The sequence below is a fragment of the Eptatretus burgeri genome, chromosome 12 (assembly GCF_056783735.1).
Source record: "Eptatretus burgeri isolate ZD-2024b chromosome 12, Ebu_testis_v1, whole genome shotgun sequence".
In the NCBI taxonomy this organism is placed as follows: Eukaryota; Metazoa; Chordata; class Myxini; order Myxiniformes; family Myxinidae; genus Eptatretus; species Eptatretus burgeri.
Window position 1 is genome coordinate 12,429,152 of NC_140972.1, and position 14,511 is coordinate 12,443,662.

Sequence of the window (14,511 nt, forward strand, 5' to 3'; positions counted from 1 at the left end):
GTGTAACAAGAAGACTTCATCCACACTATTTTTCCAACATTGTAAAAGGACAGCAACTCAGAGACATCAGCAAAATGGAAAGCATGACAGGAACATCACCAAACTTTTAACGACGGATGTAGATTGCAACTGAGATGGAGTGATAGAGCAAACCTCCAGCATGATCTTTGCCCCCCCTGTGACCCGAGCTGTCCGTGTGGCTCCCCGGGTTTGTAAGGCCACGGTTCGAGCCACCTCCTTCGTGCCGAATGGCCGGATCGGTCATGGCTGGCTTGATACCAATCGAGCAGCATCCACATGGATGCTCATTCTTTGTCAACACAATTTGGTAGTTCACCAGCTGGAATTATTTGTGCAACTACAGAACTGCAGGAGCTCCCCCACTCGGCGGTGGTATAAGCCTTTTCACTCTCAGTGTCGAAGTTTCCCTTTATATTGTTTTACAAAATATATTCTTGTAAAACTAAGCCTGAACTACACAGGATCAGCACTTAAAATGAGTCCAAATCACCTGATGGGATAATAAATTGTACCAATTGCATATTGGCATGAATTACAGGGTGATCCGTAATTCAGTTCCTATTATAAATACCGGATATAAATACTCTGCTGTTATTACACATCGAGCATTCATATTTTTTTTTTGTTTGAGAGCTTGTTTTTTTGCCATTGATATATTATTTTCTTTGCTTTCACATTGATCCATTATGGCTAAGAAATTAACTATTGTTCAAAGCACTAATTTCTGAACAGTATGAGGTTTGCAAGTCTGTAATTGTAGTTCCGAGATGGTGGCGGCAAGAAATGGGAATAAATTCCACTTTGGATCCAAAAACTATTAAAAACTGTCTCCAAAAGCTGATAACAACTGGTTCAGTCAAGGACGGAAGAATATCAGGATCAATGTAGAAAGTTTATTATTTTTGAAACAAAATGGAGTTTCATGGAAGTGAGTCATCAAAGGGTTATAAGGCAATGTAGGCCACAGTTGGATACAGCAACCTGTTGGATGAAATCAACTAATAACAAATCATTTAGTGTTACCAATTAAATTAGTGTCGTCACCTTTTGACCTTAAGTTTGTCTTTTGGTGCTTTCATGATATTTCATACCAGTTTAATAGATCCTGGGTATGAAGTCAAGTGAGGAAGGTATAGATCCTGTGACCAAGGGTGGCATAAAATTGAAGTAAAAATATCCAAAAGGGATTCATAATATCTCGTGTTGAATATCACCTCTTTCCTTTCCAACATTGTTGTTTTCCAGGTGGGGAAACTGATCCAGGAAGCCGCTGGGAAAAGCAATCTCAAACGTGTCACTCTGGAATTGGGAGGGAAAAGTCCCATCATTGTGTTCCCTGATGCTGATTGTAAGTTTGTAAATGTTCAGTAATCTTTGTTGAATCATTCTCAATCTAGATTTACCTTGTTTGTGGCTTATGGTTAAATATCAACGTCAATACGATCTGTTTGTCATTGTTGCTCTAAAAATGTCTTGCGTAATGGCTGTAAATTGTGATCTCCACGTTCAATCTTTATGTGCATTGACCGAGTTTGAGGTAACTCGAGGCCAAACCACATGAGGCGCGTTTTATAAAAGAATAAATAAATAAATGGGGGCACATATTTTGACAATTATTTTCCCATATTTGTTATGATGCAATAAAATGCATTTAACATGCCATGTAATTGTCATTCCTTCATTCAATCCTCCATACTGAGTACACCAGTCACTCCTCCATTCAATCCTATCCCCCACGTTTCACCAGTCATTCCTCCATTCAATCGCCACTTTACACTCATCATTCCTCTGTTCAATCCGACTCTCCACATCACACCAGTCATTCCTCCATTCAATCTATCCCTCCACGTTTCACCAGTCATTCCTCCATTCAATCTATCCCTCCACGTTTCACCAGTCATTCCTCCATTCAATCTATCCCCCCACGTTTCACCAGTCATTCCTCCATTCAATCGCCACTTTACACTCATCATTCCTCTGTTCAATCCGACTCTCCACATCACACCAGTCATTCCTCCATTCAATCTATCCCTCCACGTTTCACCAGTCATTCCTTCATTCAATCGCCACATTACACTCATCATTCCTCTGTTCAATCCGACTCTCCACATCACACCAGTCATTCCTCCATTCAATCTATCCCTCCACGTTTCACCAGTCATTCCTCCATTCAATCTATCCCCCCACGTTTCACCAGTCATTCCTCCATTCAATCTATCCCTCCACGTTTCACCAGTCATTCCTTCATTCAATCTATCCCCCCACGTTTCACCAGTCATTCCTCCATTCAATCTATCCCCCCTCGTTTCACCAGTCATTCCTCCGTTCAATCGCCACTTTGCACTCATCATTCCTCTGTTCAATCCGACTCTCCACATCACACCAGTCATTCCTCCATTCAATCTATCCCTCCACGTTTCACCAGTCATTCCTCCATTCAATCTATCCCCCCACGTTTCACCAGTCATTCCTGCATTCAATCTATCCCTCCACGTTTCACCAGTCATTCCTCCATTCAATCTATCCCCCCACGTTTCACCAGTCATTCCTCCATTCAATCTATCCCTCCACGTTTCACCAGTCATTCCTCCATTCAATCTATCCCCCCACGTTTCACCAGTCATTCCTCCATTCAATCGCCACTTTACACTCATCATTCCTCTGTTCAATCCGACTCTCCACATCACACCAGTCATTCCTCCATTCAATCTATCCCTCCACGTTTCACCAGTCATTCCTTCATTCAATCGCCACATTACACTCATCATTCCTCTGTTCAATCCGACTCTCCACATCACACCAGTCATTCCTCCATTCAATCTATCCCTCCACGTTTCACCAGTCATTCCTCCATTCAATCTATCCCCCACGTTTCACCAGTCATTCCTCCATTCAATCTATCCCTCCACGTTTCACCAGTCATTCCTCCGTTCAATCGCCACTTTGCACTCATCATTCCTCTGTTCAATCCGACTCTCCACATCACACCAGTCATTCCTCCATTCAATCTATCCCTCCACGTTTCACCAGTCATTCCTCCATTCAATCTATCCCCCCACGTTTCACCAGTCATTCCTCCATTCAATCTATCCCCCCACGTTTCACCAGTCATTCCTCCGTTCAATCGCCACTTTACACTCATCATTCCTCTGTTCAATCCGACTCTCCACATCACACCAGTCATTCCTCCATTCAATCTATCCCTCCACGTTTCACCAGTCATTCCTTCATTCAATCGCCACATTACACTCATCATTCCTCTGTTCAATCCGACTCTCCACATCACACCAGTCATTCCTCCATTCAATCTATCCCTCCACGTTTCACCAGTCATTCCTCCATTCAATCTATCCCCCCACGTTTCACCAGTCATTCCTCCATTCAATCTATCCCTCCACGTTTCACCAGTCATTCCTCCGTTCAATCGCCACTTTGCACTCATCATTCCTCTGTTCAATCCGACTCTCCACATCACACCAGTCATTCCTCCATTCAATCTATCCCTCCACGTTTCACCAGTCATTCCTCCATTCAATCTATCCCCCCACGTTTCACCAGTCATTCCTCCATTCAATCTATCCCCCCACGTTTCACCAGTCATTCCTCCGTTCAATCGCCACTTTACACTCATCATTCCTCTGTTCAATCCGACTCTCCACATCACACCAGTCATTCCTCCATTCAATCTATCCCTCCACGTTTCACCAGTCATTCCTCCATTCAATCTATCCCTCCACGTTTCACCAGTCATTCCTCCGTTCAATCGCCACTTTGCACTCATCATTCCTCTGTTCAATCCGACTCTCCACATCACACCAGTCATTCCTCCATTCAATCTATCCCTCCACGTTTCACCAGTCATTCCTCCATTCAATCTATCCTCCCCACGTTTCACCAGTCATTCTTCCATTTAATCGCCACATTACACTCATCATTCCTCTGTTCAATCCTACCCTCCACGTCACACCAGCGATTCAGGTTGTAACCGGCCATTCTGTCCCAGTGGGGAGGATTGAATGGAGGAATGACTCGTATAACACGGGGGTGGGATTGAATGGCGGAATGATTGGTGTGACGTGCGGGATAGGATGGCTGGTGTGAATTATGGTTGCAATTCTATAGTGTCACCAATTTTCCCAGCACCATTTCACTTTGAGCCTCACACAACCGGTGCTTGTGGCCATGCTCATTTCAGGTTTTCTGCATTTTATCATATAATGTCGATTCATCATTCATCCAACTCCTGAGAGGCATGGCCTTTCTTCTTCTGTGGCAGTTCTCAAACTGTGCAACTGATATTCCATTCAGTCTATTGACAGAGTTTATGTAGCCATGAGACTCCATGTATCTTTGGGTGTGGAACATGTTCACAACCTGTGCTCTGACCTTACGTTGTTCGAACAAAGGTCGATGGAAGTTGCCAATGGTCAATACCCAAAGGCCTAGTCTTGTGTTGTAAGACGTCCCAGGATATCTTGTGCACAAACAATTACAGACGAAACGGCCAGCCTAATGTGCTATCCACAAAATGTTCCATGGTGTAACTCTCCTTGATGGTATTGTTCAAGGACAAGAGTTTTATTGAGACTCAGTTTCATTAGCGATTAAACACTTTGGACATATCCGAGGTAAACTTGCTGTCACTCAGCTGTCTATTACCCTAAAGATATTGTGAAAGGGATTGACAAAACTTTTTGAAGCCAAAAGTGAATTTTCATTGCACATATTGCCTGAAAATAGTGCTTTGGCATTTCATTCTGAGCAGAGGTCGCTTTATGATGTCATTACGTTTGTGCCCGGTACATCGATTGCAGTGGATTGTCTTTTTTTTTTTGTTCTCAGTGGATGTGGCAGTGAAAGAGACGCATGAGGCGGTTTTCTTCAACCAGGGCCAGTGCTGCACCGCTGGCTCTCGCCTCTTCGTACACGAGTCGATTTACCGTGACTTTGTGCGGCGGAGTGTGGAATGTGCACGGCAGCGTCGGTTGGGTAACCCGCTCCATCCCAGCACACAGCAGGGCCCACAGGTGAGCCAACACTGCTCTCCATATTTGTCCGCAATCCTCGAGGCCATTTTATGTGACCATAGCTCCACATCGCATGGCCCCTCATGCACCTATGTGTTAGGGTCACCCAATAAATGACAGTGGTTGTCTTGTTTGCAGCTTGGCAAGCTGGTAAGTAGTGATTGCACCGTAGATCACATTGTATGTTTGGAAAATCTTGTTCAAAAACTGTTCCATGCATTTTTGGACATGTTGAGCAAAGCTCATCAATCTGCACACCAAAAAGTATGGGAATTTTGGGTTAGGGCTCTGTTTGCTGGAACAAATAATGTGACTCCAGTGCAACAACACTTTAGAGCTTCATTTGAGACCCAATCGACACCATATGGAAATACCTTTCTTCCACTTCATGGAGAAATTGAGGAGAAGGATGCTAAGCTCGAACTTAAGATGCCTCGGCAATCATTAGTACGTACACCAGAGAGGGTGAAAGCTCTTCTTTTTTTTAATATACATGGTCGAGGCTCATTGAAGAGCTAGAGAAGAATGGAATGGAACAAAAAAGAATGGGGGATACGCCAACAGCAGAGTAGAAGTGAGAGTGATATTAAGGATAAGGGGGGGGGGGGACACAAAGTGGTGAACAAGCTCCACATAAGCTGAAACATAGCAATAAGACTGAAGGAGGAAGTTGGGATGAAACAGAAAAGGAACAAACCAACTGACAACGAACAAACTAAAAAAGGTGAGGGAGAGGGGGAAAAATCACAATAACCTGGAAAAGGGCAGTGCTTGGAAATAGGGTCATTTGGGGGTAGAAGAGGTCATTGGGTATTGATGTGGGATGAGATCATGAGCATGGATGGGGGTGACCTGAGGTAGTGGTGAACAGCTACCTTTAAGCCCTGAATGGAAGAATGGGACAGATCAGACAGGGAAAGTTGGTTCTACAAGCGAGAGAAAAGAGGAAAAAAAAATGAGTGGAGGAAAGCAGTGAGCCTGGATTTTGGGAATTCAACAAGAAGAAACTGTGTGTGCCTGACAAGCTAACGTACCTCGACAGAAACCTGGGACGGACAGACAGCCAAGTGAGGACAGGGGGTGAAAAACAAAAAAATGAGGCGGTACAATAAAGAGAGGCGAGCAACCTGTCTGTGATGCAAAAGTAACAGGCTGAGGCACCCAGCCTTGTTGCGGGGGATCCCAATGATTTTGAGGGATTTTGCAGCATCAGGAAGGGCAAGGTGGGAGGCGGGGGCACCAGCTCAAATTGGAGAGCAGTTGTGCCTTGTGGTCTTGCTGCCAGGTGGAGTTGCTGTTTGTTTGGCATCACGGACTGCTGAATCATCACCATCGGCATGCTGAGGTGCATCAGAGAGCAGTTGCTCTTCGAGCTCTTCCAGGGGTGTAATGTCCATGGATCTGACATCAACTTCATACAGTATATGTATGCAATGGTGCATGAAAGCAGCCACACAGTCCTGTGTTTGGAACAGCTTGAGAACATCTTCAGCTGACCTGGTCTTGAACTTGGTAAAGGTGCTAACGTGCCTGTTTGGTGTAAATCAAGGGAGAAAATTTGGAGTAGTCAGACTCTTCAGAGAGCAATGTCTGTCCTTGCCATGTAGCCTGAGTTTGCGTGTGTTCTCTGGACTGTCTCCAGCCTGTCACGCCATTGGGAGCATGCAGTGGCAGTGGCATCGAGTGTCCGTTTCCCACCGGGTGTGTCTTCATTAAAATCGCTGTTGTTAGGTTGATGTGCAAGGTTGATGGCAGGTATGGTCCCTGTGCTTTGATGGCCTCGTTGACGGAGATTGCCAGTTGTGTCTCCAGCCTCATGATCCAACTGTAGTTTACAGACAGACCGAAGCCATGCAGGAATTCTAGAAGCTTCTTACTTCTCGTAGACTGATGCACTGCAATGCCAACGGCAAGCAGCTGAGGTCATTCTAATCAATGTCAGAATGGTGTGTCCATAAGTCTTGGTTTGTACGTGATGTGACGCTTCCACTTAGAGGTGGATCTTTTGGCTGATGGCTCGGACAACTTGGTGAATAGTGGCTGAATGTACTTCAGTCTGGACACTCTGGGTTGATCCAAGCAGTACCCATCTGATGAAAGATTAAAAAGTGTTGGGTACATGTCTTTCAACATCACTGGCATTCAGAGTTCCATCAAACTCCCATGGGTGTCTTGTCTGATCTTCAATGGCTTTTCACAGGATGGAGGCACTCTGAAACAGCTTGCGGATGTCCCTTTCACCATTCCGTGTCATTATCTCTTCCATGGCACCATCCCACAAGGCTGTGGAGAAAACTCATTCAGACTCATTCCGGCGTTTGGGTGGATATCATCTACGTGTAAGATAAGTTTCTTCTTCATGCCATTTTCATATGGCAGACTGTGAGCACCATTCTTCTGCTTGTCGGTTGTGCGGCCATCCTCGAGGAGATGTCTCACAAGGCAGATCAATTCAATATTTGATGCAATAATGCCAACCTTTGTTTCTTCAGCTGAATGAGACTGTGCAGTGTTTTCCCCACCTCTCTTTGGCGCATGCTGAACATGCTCCACCCAGCGTTCCAAGTGGTACTTCATATTGATGGCATGAGCATCATCTGCACCGATGGCTGCGCTGAGGCGAACTTTCCAAACTTCATTGTTGCTCTCTCCCACTGAATTTCGAAGCTGCTCGCCTGCATTGAAGGTGGACACCTCATAAATATATTTGCCAGGAGTGTCCTGGTAGAAGAAGCACATCTCTTTCTTGAAGGGAGCTGCCAACGAACGTGTTAAACGAGTGTCACTTTGACCAGGCTCAGAGGATGCTTGGACACTTGGGGTACTGCACATGGAGGGGCAACCATGTGATTTCTGAATTTTTTGCTTCTCTCTCTGTTGACATGCCTTTTCGTATCGCACCCCGGCACATTTAAGATGACCACAATGATATGTCTCACTGTAGCAGGTATGGTGCCATGTAGCCTTATTGGCTCTCAGTTGGGTCCATCTGTCACTTGACTCAGTCTGTGGCTGATCTCTGGAAAGCCACCATCCCCATACTGTCCGAGTTTGTGAACAAAGATCAGAAATTTTGAATAAATGTCGAACGATGGTTTTGTTACAAGTCTTCTGCTCTCTGACTGTTGGCATTTTATGTCGAGCTTAAAATTGGTTTCTTGTCTTGTTATCTTGGTGGCAGCAGAAATATTTGGTTGTCCCTCCATTTCCCATGGCCCCCTAACTTAAACCTTAGGTCAAGGTCATTAAAGGTCAATAGAAAAAAATGGCAACATCAGTTTTCTTCTTATTAGGATTCAGGAGAATGCATTTATAATGTTGGCAAAATTTAACATGCAATGTCTTCAGGAACTGAAATACAATACATTGGCCCCCGTGTTAATACATTCAACGACCTCTTCATCCAACTGACTCCGACTTCTGCTGCTGCAATTAGTATCTCCATGTGCACCTCATCAATATCCGGTGCTCTTCCCTTAATAATCTTTAATGCTGTCTGCACCTCCTTCTTGTGATCTCCACTAACTCCACTTTCACCTCTACATATCACAGAAGCTCCAGCTCACCGTTGCTTCCTCCTTGGTTCAACAGCTCCTGTTAAACAGATCAACTGCAATAAATTTGAGGAACTGCTTATGGAAACTGACTGTCACATTGATGATGTTGTTTATGATAAATAAATATCCCATGGATATAATTGTTCATCTTCGATGAATCCAATGTTCCTTTTAATGCATCTTTAAACTTTTCAACTGTGATTTTATATGTTCTGTCATTCATTGGGCTTCCCTGTCTTTTCAACAACATTCTCACTTTGTCTTGTATAACGTTGATTTGGCCTCCTCATGGCCAAACAGATAGATGAGACCCAGCGAAAGCGCATCTTGGAGTTAATCGAGAGTGGTGTGCGAGAGGGAGCACGGCTCGAGTGTGGAGGCTGCACGTGGGGAGACCAAGGATACTTCTTGGAGCCAACGGTCTTCTCCGACGTCACCGATGACATGCGAATTGCTTGCGAGGAGGTTATTTGCGCAAACCTTTCACGTTTTCTTTTGAACTAACAACCTTTTGGAATCAAGTTTTGAGGCTAAGTCGTCATAACGTTATGACCATTGTGAACCGTCATCTTGTGTTTTATTATTCGCCATTGTTTGTTGTTATCCATAAACTATATGAAAGTGAGAGTTGGAGGTGTGCAGGATAATAAAATGCCAGCAATCATCATCATGATGAAGAGGAAAGATTGATTGCACTTTCTAACGGTTGAAATGAATTTTCTGTGGACTATCCAGATCTTTGGACCTGTGCAGCAAATAATGAGCTTCTCAACTTCCGAGGAGGTCTTGGCTCGTGCGAATGACTCGTACTATGGCCTAGCTGCCGGTGTCTTTTCAAAAGACCTGGACACTGTTCTGCATGTGGCTGCTGCACTGCAAGCTGGAACTGTGTGGTGAATATATTTTTATATGTACATACATGAGTTAAACTTGAGCTGCGTATCCTTGATGAATTACTATCATAACAGTAAAATCGCAGACATCGAGATAGGGGGTTGGAGGTGAGGGTCGGTGAGCTGTTGTGCATGCTTGAGAAATAACAAGATAGTGGGCTTGCCAACATGGGGGTTCTGTTCGTAAGGATGGCACTTATTACAAGATGTAAAGTCTATAAGATTATCAAGTTATTTTTGTTTTTTTAATTTATTTTTGTATGCCTTGTCGATGGGGCGGGGAACATGGGGTATACAAAATGGACATGATGGACATTACATGGATATTTATGACTTTTTGTGAATGCACCGTGAATGGCTGCTGGTCACATTGTCGGTACAGTTAGATACCTCATCTTCATTTTATTCCTGTTTCATTACAAACTGCTCAATAGCTGTTCAATTTGATGTCTATCTTTCCAATTCCTCCTCAATCGTTGCTGGTGTTCCTCGAGGTTACATTGTTTCCTCAATTATTATCCTGTTCTTCACTATCGATATTTCTTTCAATGATTTTCAGCATTCTCCACTCATTTGCTGATGACAATACACTTTTCTTTGTTTACATCTCAGGAAGTATCCAGGCAATCTGCTCGTTCTCAATGTCTTACGACCACTTTACTCTGTTGACACTTTTATATACACGACTATATCTAAATTGACTCCTCCAGTGTTCTTCTCGTCGAAGAAAGTTGCAAAAGCAACCATGAAAAGCTACCCAAGGTAAGCCCTTTGTCATTTCAAACCCTTCCCAGAGTTTCTCCACAGCTATAAAGACATTCACAAATAGTATACACATGAGAATTCCAATGCTACACACACCCTCAGCTGCCGGACCAGTTTCATCGCTTATTGGCAAATCGTCAGTGACAGAGTAGATAGAAATGCATACCAACGAGGCTCCCGAGCATGCACTCCAAAGTTATAAAGCTAAAAAATGTCGATAAAATGTGAGTAAGTTTGATTAACAAAGAAAATCAGATGATTCTCAGTTACATCAGTCGTCAAACCATTTGCCGAATTAACCATAAATCACTTCAGGAGCAAATTATTTGTTTGAAAGGTTACAAAATAAGTGTATGAAGGTTTCACCTGGATGTAATCAGTGGTTTAACTTAAAAATTAAGCTCCCCCACTTATCTCAGGTGTTTAAAGGTCCCCTGACATGCAAAAGTACTGAAATTTCATTTATATATTATGTCCTATAGGAGTTTTTCATCGTGATTTCAGATCTGACAATGTTTTTTTCACAATACTCATTCTGTAAAATGTAAAATAATAAAAACAAACCTCTTCGGGAACGCCCCTAAAAATTCTCCTGAAAGGGGCGTAACCCACATGACTTCAACTACAGGATTACAAAAGCTGCACAAAAATTACTCGGATTGGTGGTCTACGTGATTGTATTGGCTTCCTGTGTGTTTCCACATTCGATTGGTCGACTCAATCGCTTCGTTCATTTCTGCTTTAAAAAACATCGAACATTTGGTTTTGAATAATGTATGGCATGGACTTTCATTTGTCTGGTAGCGACAGTGAGTGTGAGAGAAATGAAGGATTTTGGTCTGAATCACATGGAGAATTGTCGGATCACATAGTCACGCGAGGTGAAGTTCAGGCAGCTGGAAATGAAATACGGCCTGAGCAGTTCGAGCCCGAAACAGGACAAGCAGAGGAAAATGGCGATGAAATTCACGGAGTTCATGATGATCGGGAGGACATCGAAGGAAGACTTGGCAATAACAACTGGTTAGACTAAATCCTATTCGTAATTCAATAATGTAAATTCGATTTGCATACTGCTCGATATCAGAAATATTTTAGTGAGGTGACGTGACCAGCGCAGCGCAGCAGACATGTTGCTTCGCGGCGAATGAATCGCAAACAAGGCCAGCGCATGTCATCGGCCGTATCTCTCAGCGCATAAAACGAAGCAATCTCGCTGTCCGGATACGATGAAAACTTGTGTGCAGAACACACCTTGCGACACAATTGTCTAGAGTAGTCCGATAAATCTGACGTTCTATTGCATTTTTATTTATTTTATTCCTACTGTCATCATGTAGCGCCAGTAGAAAACAATAAGCCTGGTGTTGGCCTAGTGGTTCGGGTGACGGCTTGGGATCCTAGGGTCCTGAGTTCAAGCCTCGTTGGCCGCTGAATTAAAATACACCAGGAGGTTGACTCAGCCTGTCATCCTTCCGAGGTCGGCAAAATGAGCACCAGTGTACTGGTAAGGGGGACACTGCATCAGCGGCATAGCCGCGTCCCAAACAATGATGCAACCAGCAGCCACAGGCTGCACTCAATACAGAGAGAGAGAGAGAGAGAGAGAGAGAGAGAGAGAGAGAGAGAGAGAGAGAGAGAGAGAGAGAGAGAGAGAGAGAGAGAGAGAGAGAGAGAGAGAGAGAGAGAGAGAGAGAGAGAGAGAGAGAGAGAGAGAGAGAGAGAGAGAGAGAGAGAGAGAGAGAGAGAGAGAGAGAGAGAGAGAGAGAGAGAGAGAGAGAGAGAGAGAGAGAGAGAGAGAGAGAGAGAGAGAGAGAGAGAGAGAGAGAGAGAGAGAGAGAGAGAGAGAGAGAGAGAGAGAGAGAGAGAGAGAGAGAGAGAGAGAGAGAGAGAGAGAGAGAGAGAGAGAGAGAGAGAGAGAGAGAGAGAGAGAGAGAGAGAGAGAGAGAGAGAGAGAGAGAGAGAGAGAGAGAGAGAGAGAGAGAGAGAGAGAGAGAGAGATTAGAAAACAATGAAGAAAAGAGAATAATAAAAGAAAGCTACAGCACGTCAGATTTATCGGCCTAGTCTAGACCAGTGTTTCTCAACCGGGGTTCCGCAAGAGGTCGCTTGGGGTTCCGCGAGAAACAGTAATAAATAGGCTAATGTATTTTTGAGTAGTTTTTGTTTGATTTAATATTCGTAATTTTACAATACACGTACGGCATATTGTTGGAAACTCCTTGGTTATTATAACAGAGGCTTCAACCTCTTGTATTATTTACAATTATAACAACCATAGGGAATGTATTTAACGATGTCTATATGGCGCCAGTGTGAAACTGCCCTCACTGGTTAGTGGACGTCCTGTACGCGGCGGATTCGTGTATCATTGAGTGACTGACTCAAGTACGGGACGCATGCACGGTGTCCATCTATCTTCTCTGTGCTTCCTTGCGCGAAGTCTCTCTCTCTCTCAAGGTTAGTTCTTCTAGTGGGGCGGCTTAGCCCAAATATTCAAAAGAATTGTGCATTTTGTGATACAAGCACCAAATTTGGCACAAATGTACATTAATATGTTGCGAACATTTTCAGATATTGGGCCACTTGAAATTCTCTCTTTATGTCCGCCATATTGGATTTCAAAATGGCCGCCACTTGAAATCTACATTTGCTATTATCTCTGGACGTAATGCAGCTATTGACTTGATTCTGGTTTCTTAATGTATGTTTTTTGGGGGCAAGGAATCCAATGGTACCATTTTCAATTAATATTATATATTACAGTCTGTGATATAATTTTATTTGGAAATTATCTAGGCAAATATTGGATTCAACACAATACTTTGAAAAGAATGTCTTAGTTCTGTAAATATAAATAAAAAAAAACTATACTAAATCACGAGTAACAACTCAGACAAGCTCATATATACTGGCAGTCTAAAATATAAATTCACATCGAGTGACTGCAGCAGCACTGTACATCCTGCAACACCGTGCCTACAAACACTACTGTCTGGGAGAAACTAGGGATGCAGAGGACCTTCCGGAGTTTGAAGACTGGTGTTGCCAGAGAGGAGAAGACAACCCCCAGTTTCACTACTGGGCAACCGTGCTGGAACTAGAACTGTTGGTTCTAGTGTATGTGCGTTCTCTCAGGCAGGGATCGTTAATGATGTACCTCGATGCTCTGACAGAGCTGGTCCCCTGGTTCCATGCACTGGATCACACCCACGATGCCAGGTGGATACCAGTGCACCTGAAGGACATGGCCTAACTCACCATCAAACACCCAGATGTAGCCACGAAATTCAGGGAAAGCCACTTCACCGTTAAGAAAACACAGAGGGTGTTCTCTTCAATCCCGATTGACCAGGCACATGAGCAGAATAATGCCTGCATCAAAGGAGATGGTGGAGCAGTTGGGCTCACTGACAACCCTAGTGCCCCACGTCGCTGGATGGTTGCGGGACCAGAAGTTGCCAGGGTGATCGAAGAATTCCAGGATGGGAACCAACACTGGAGACGGCAAACAGCAGACACACGTCATCATGATCAGACGCCAAGTGTACAGACCTCATTTGTGAAAGATGTTCGCTTTCTCGTCGGTGTCATAGAGGAGATGGGCAACCCATTCGAGGAGGAGAGTCAGGATGTAGTCAAACTGGACACAAAGGAGATCGCAGACCCTGCTGCTATGGAGACCGTGATGAATGCCAAGAGGATTGGCCAAGAACAGTTCGAGGCTTTCACCAGAGAGTGTCTGTTGGACAGAACAAAGGCAGTGGACGCACCCATTCCTCGTAACAAGCTGAAGGTGTTCAGCACTTCCACTCCAAGAAGCCAGAGCATAGGTCAGCAACAGCTCGCCTCCATCAAGAATGACCGTGAACTCTTCGCACGCCTGTACATTGGCTGCCAGACGAGGGATGGAAACCTTGAGGAGTTCTTTTGTCACGAGAATCAGGCATGTCCTCCTGCATTGTCTGGTGGTGGAAGCCTCTGCACTGGTACCAAGAGTGATCTCCTCACATGCTTGGAAGAAGTCTCCGACGCAAAGACAGAGACTCCTGTCACGACCTGTATTGTGCTTGATGGAGCAGCCATCGTCCAGATGCTGAAGCCGGCTGCATCAAAGACCTTTGAAGAGTATGCACAACAGATCTTCATCCCATATATGTCCACGAAGCTGCAAATAGTGTCACGCCTGGATCTGGTCTGGGATACTTACCTTGCTGATTCACTGAAAGGTAGTACATGTGCAAAGCA

The 14,511-nt window shown here is 44.3% G+C and overlaps 1 protein-coding gene across 3 annotated transcripts in view; it reads left to right on the forward strand.

The window, feature by feature from the left end:
• Nucleotides 1–14,511, forward strand: part of LOC147015113 (aldehyde dehydrogenase 1A1-like) — a 153,244-nt gene that overhangs the window by 110,750 nt on the left and 27,983 nt on the right. For all 3 annotated transcript variants that reach the window (XM_085849547.1, XM_085849548.1, XM_085849546.1), the window contains 4 exons: nt 1,267–1,369; nt 4,864–5,048; nt 8,906–9,070; nt 9,341–9,498. In XM_085849547.1, the coding sequence (XP_085705673.1) occupies nt 1,267–1,369; nt 4,864–5,048; nt 8,906–9,070; nt 9,341–9,498 (611 nt within the window). The remainder of the gene's footprint in view (nt 1–1,266; nt 1,370–4,863; nt 5,049–8,905; nt 9,071–9,340; nt 9,499–14,511) is intronic.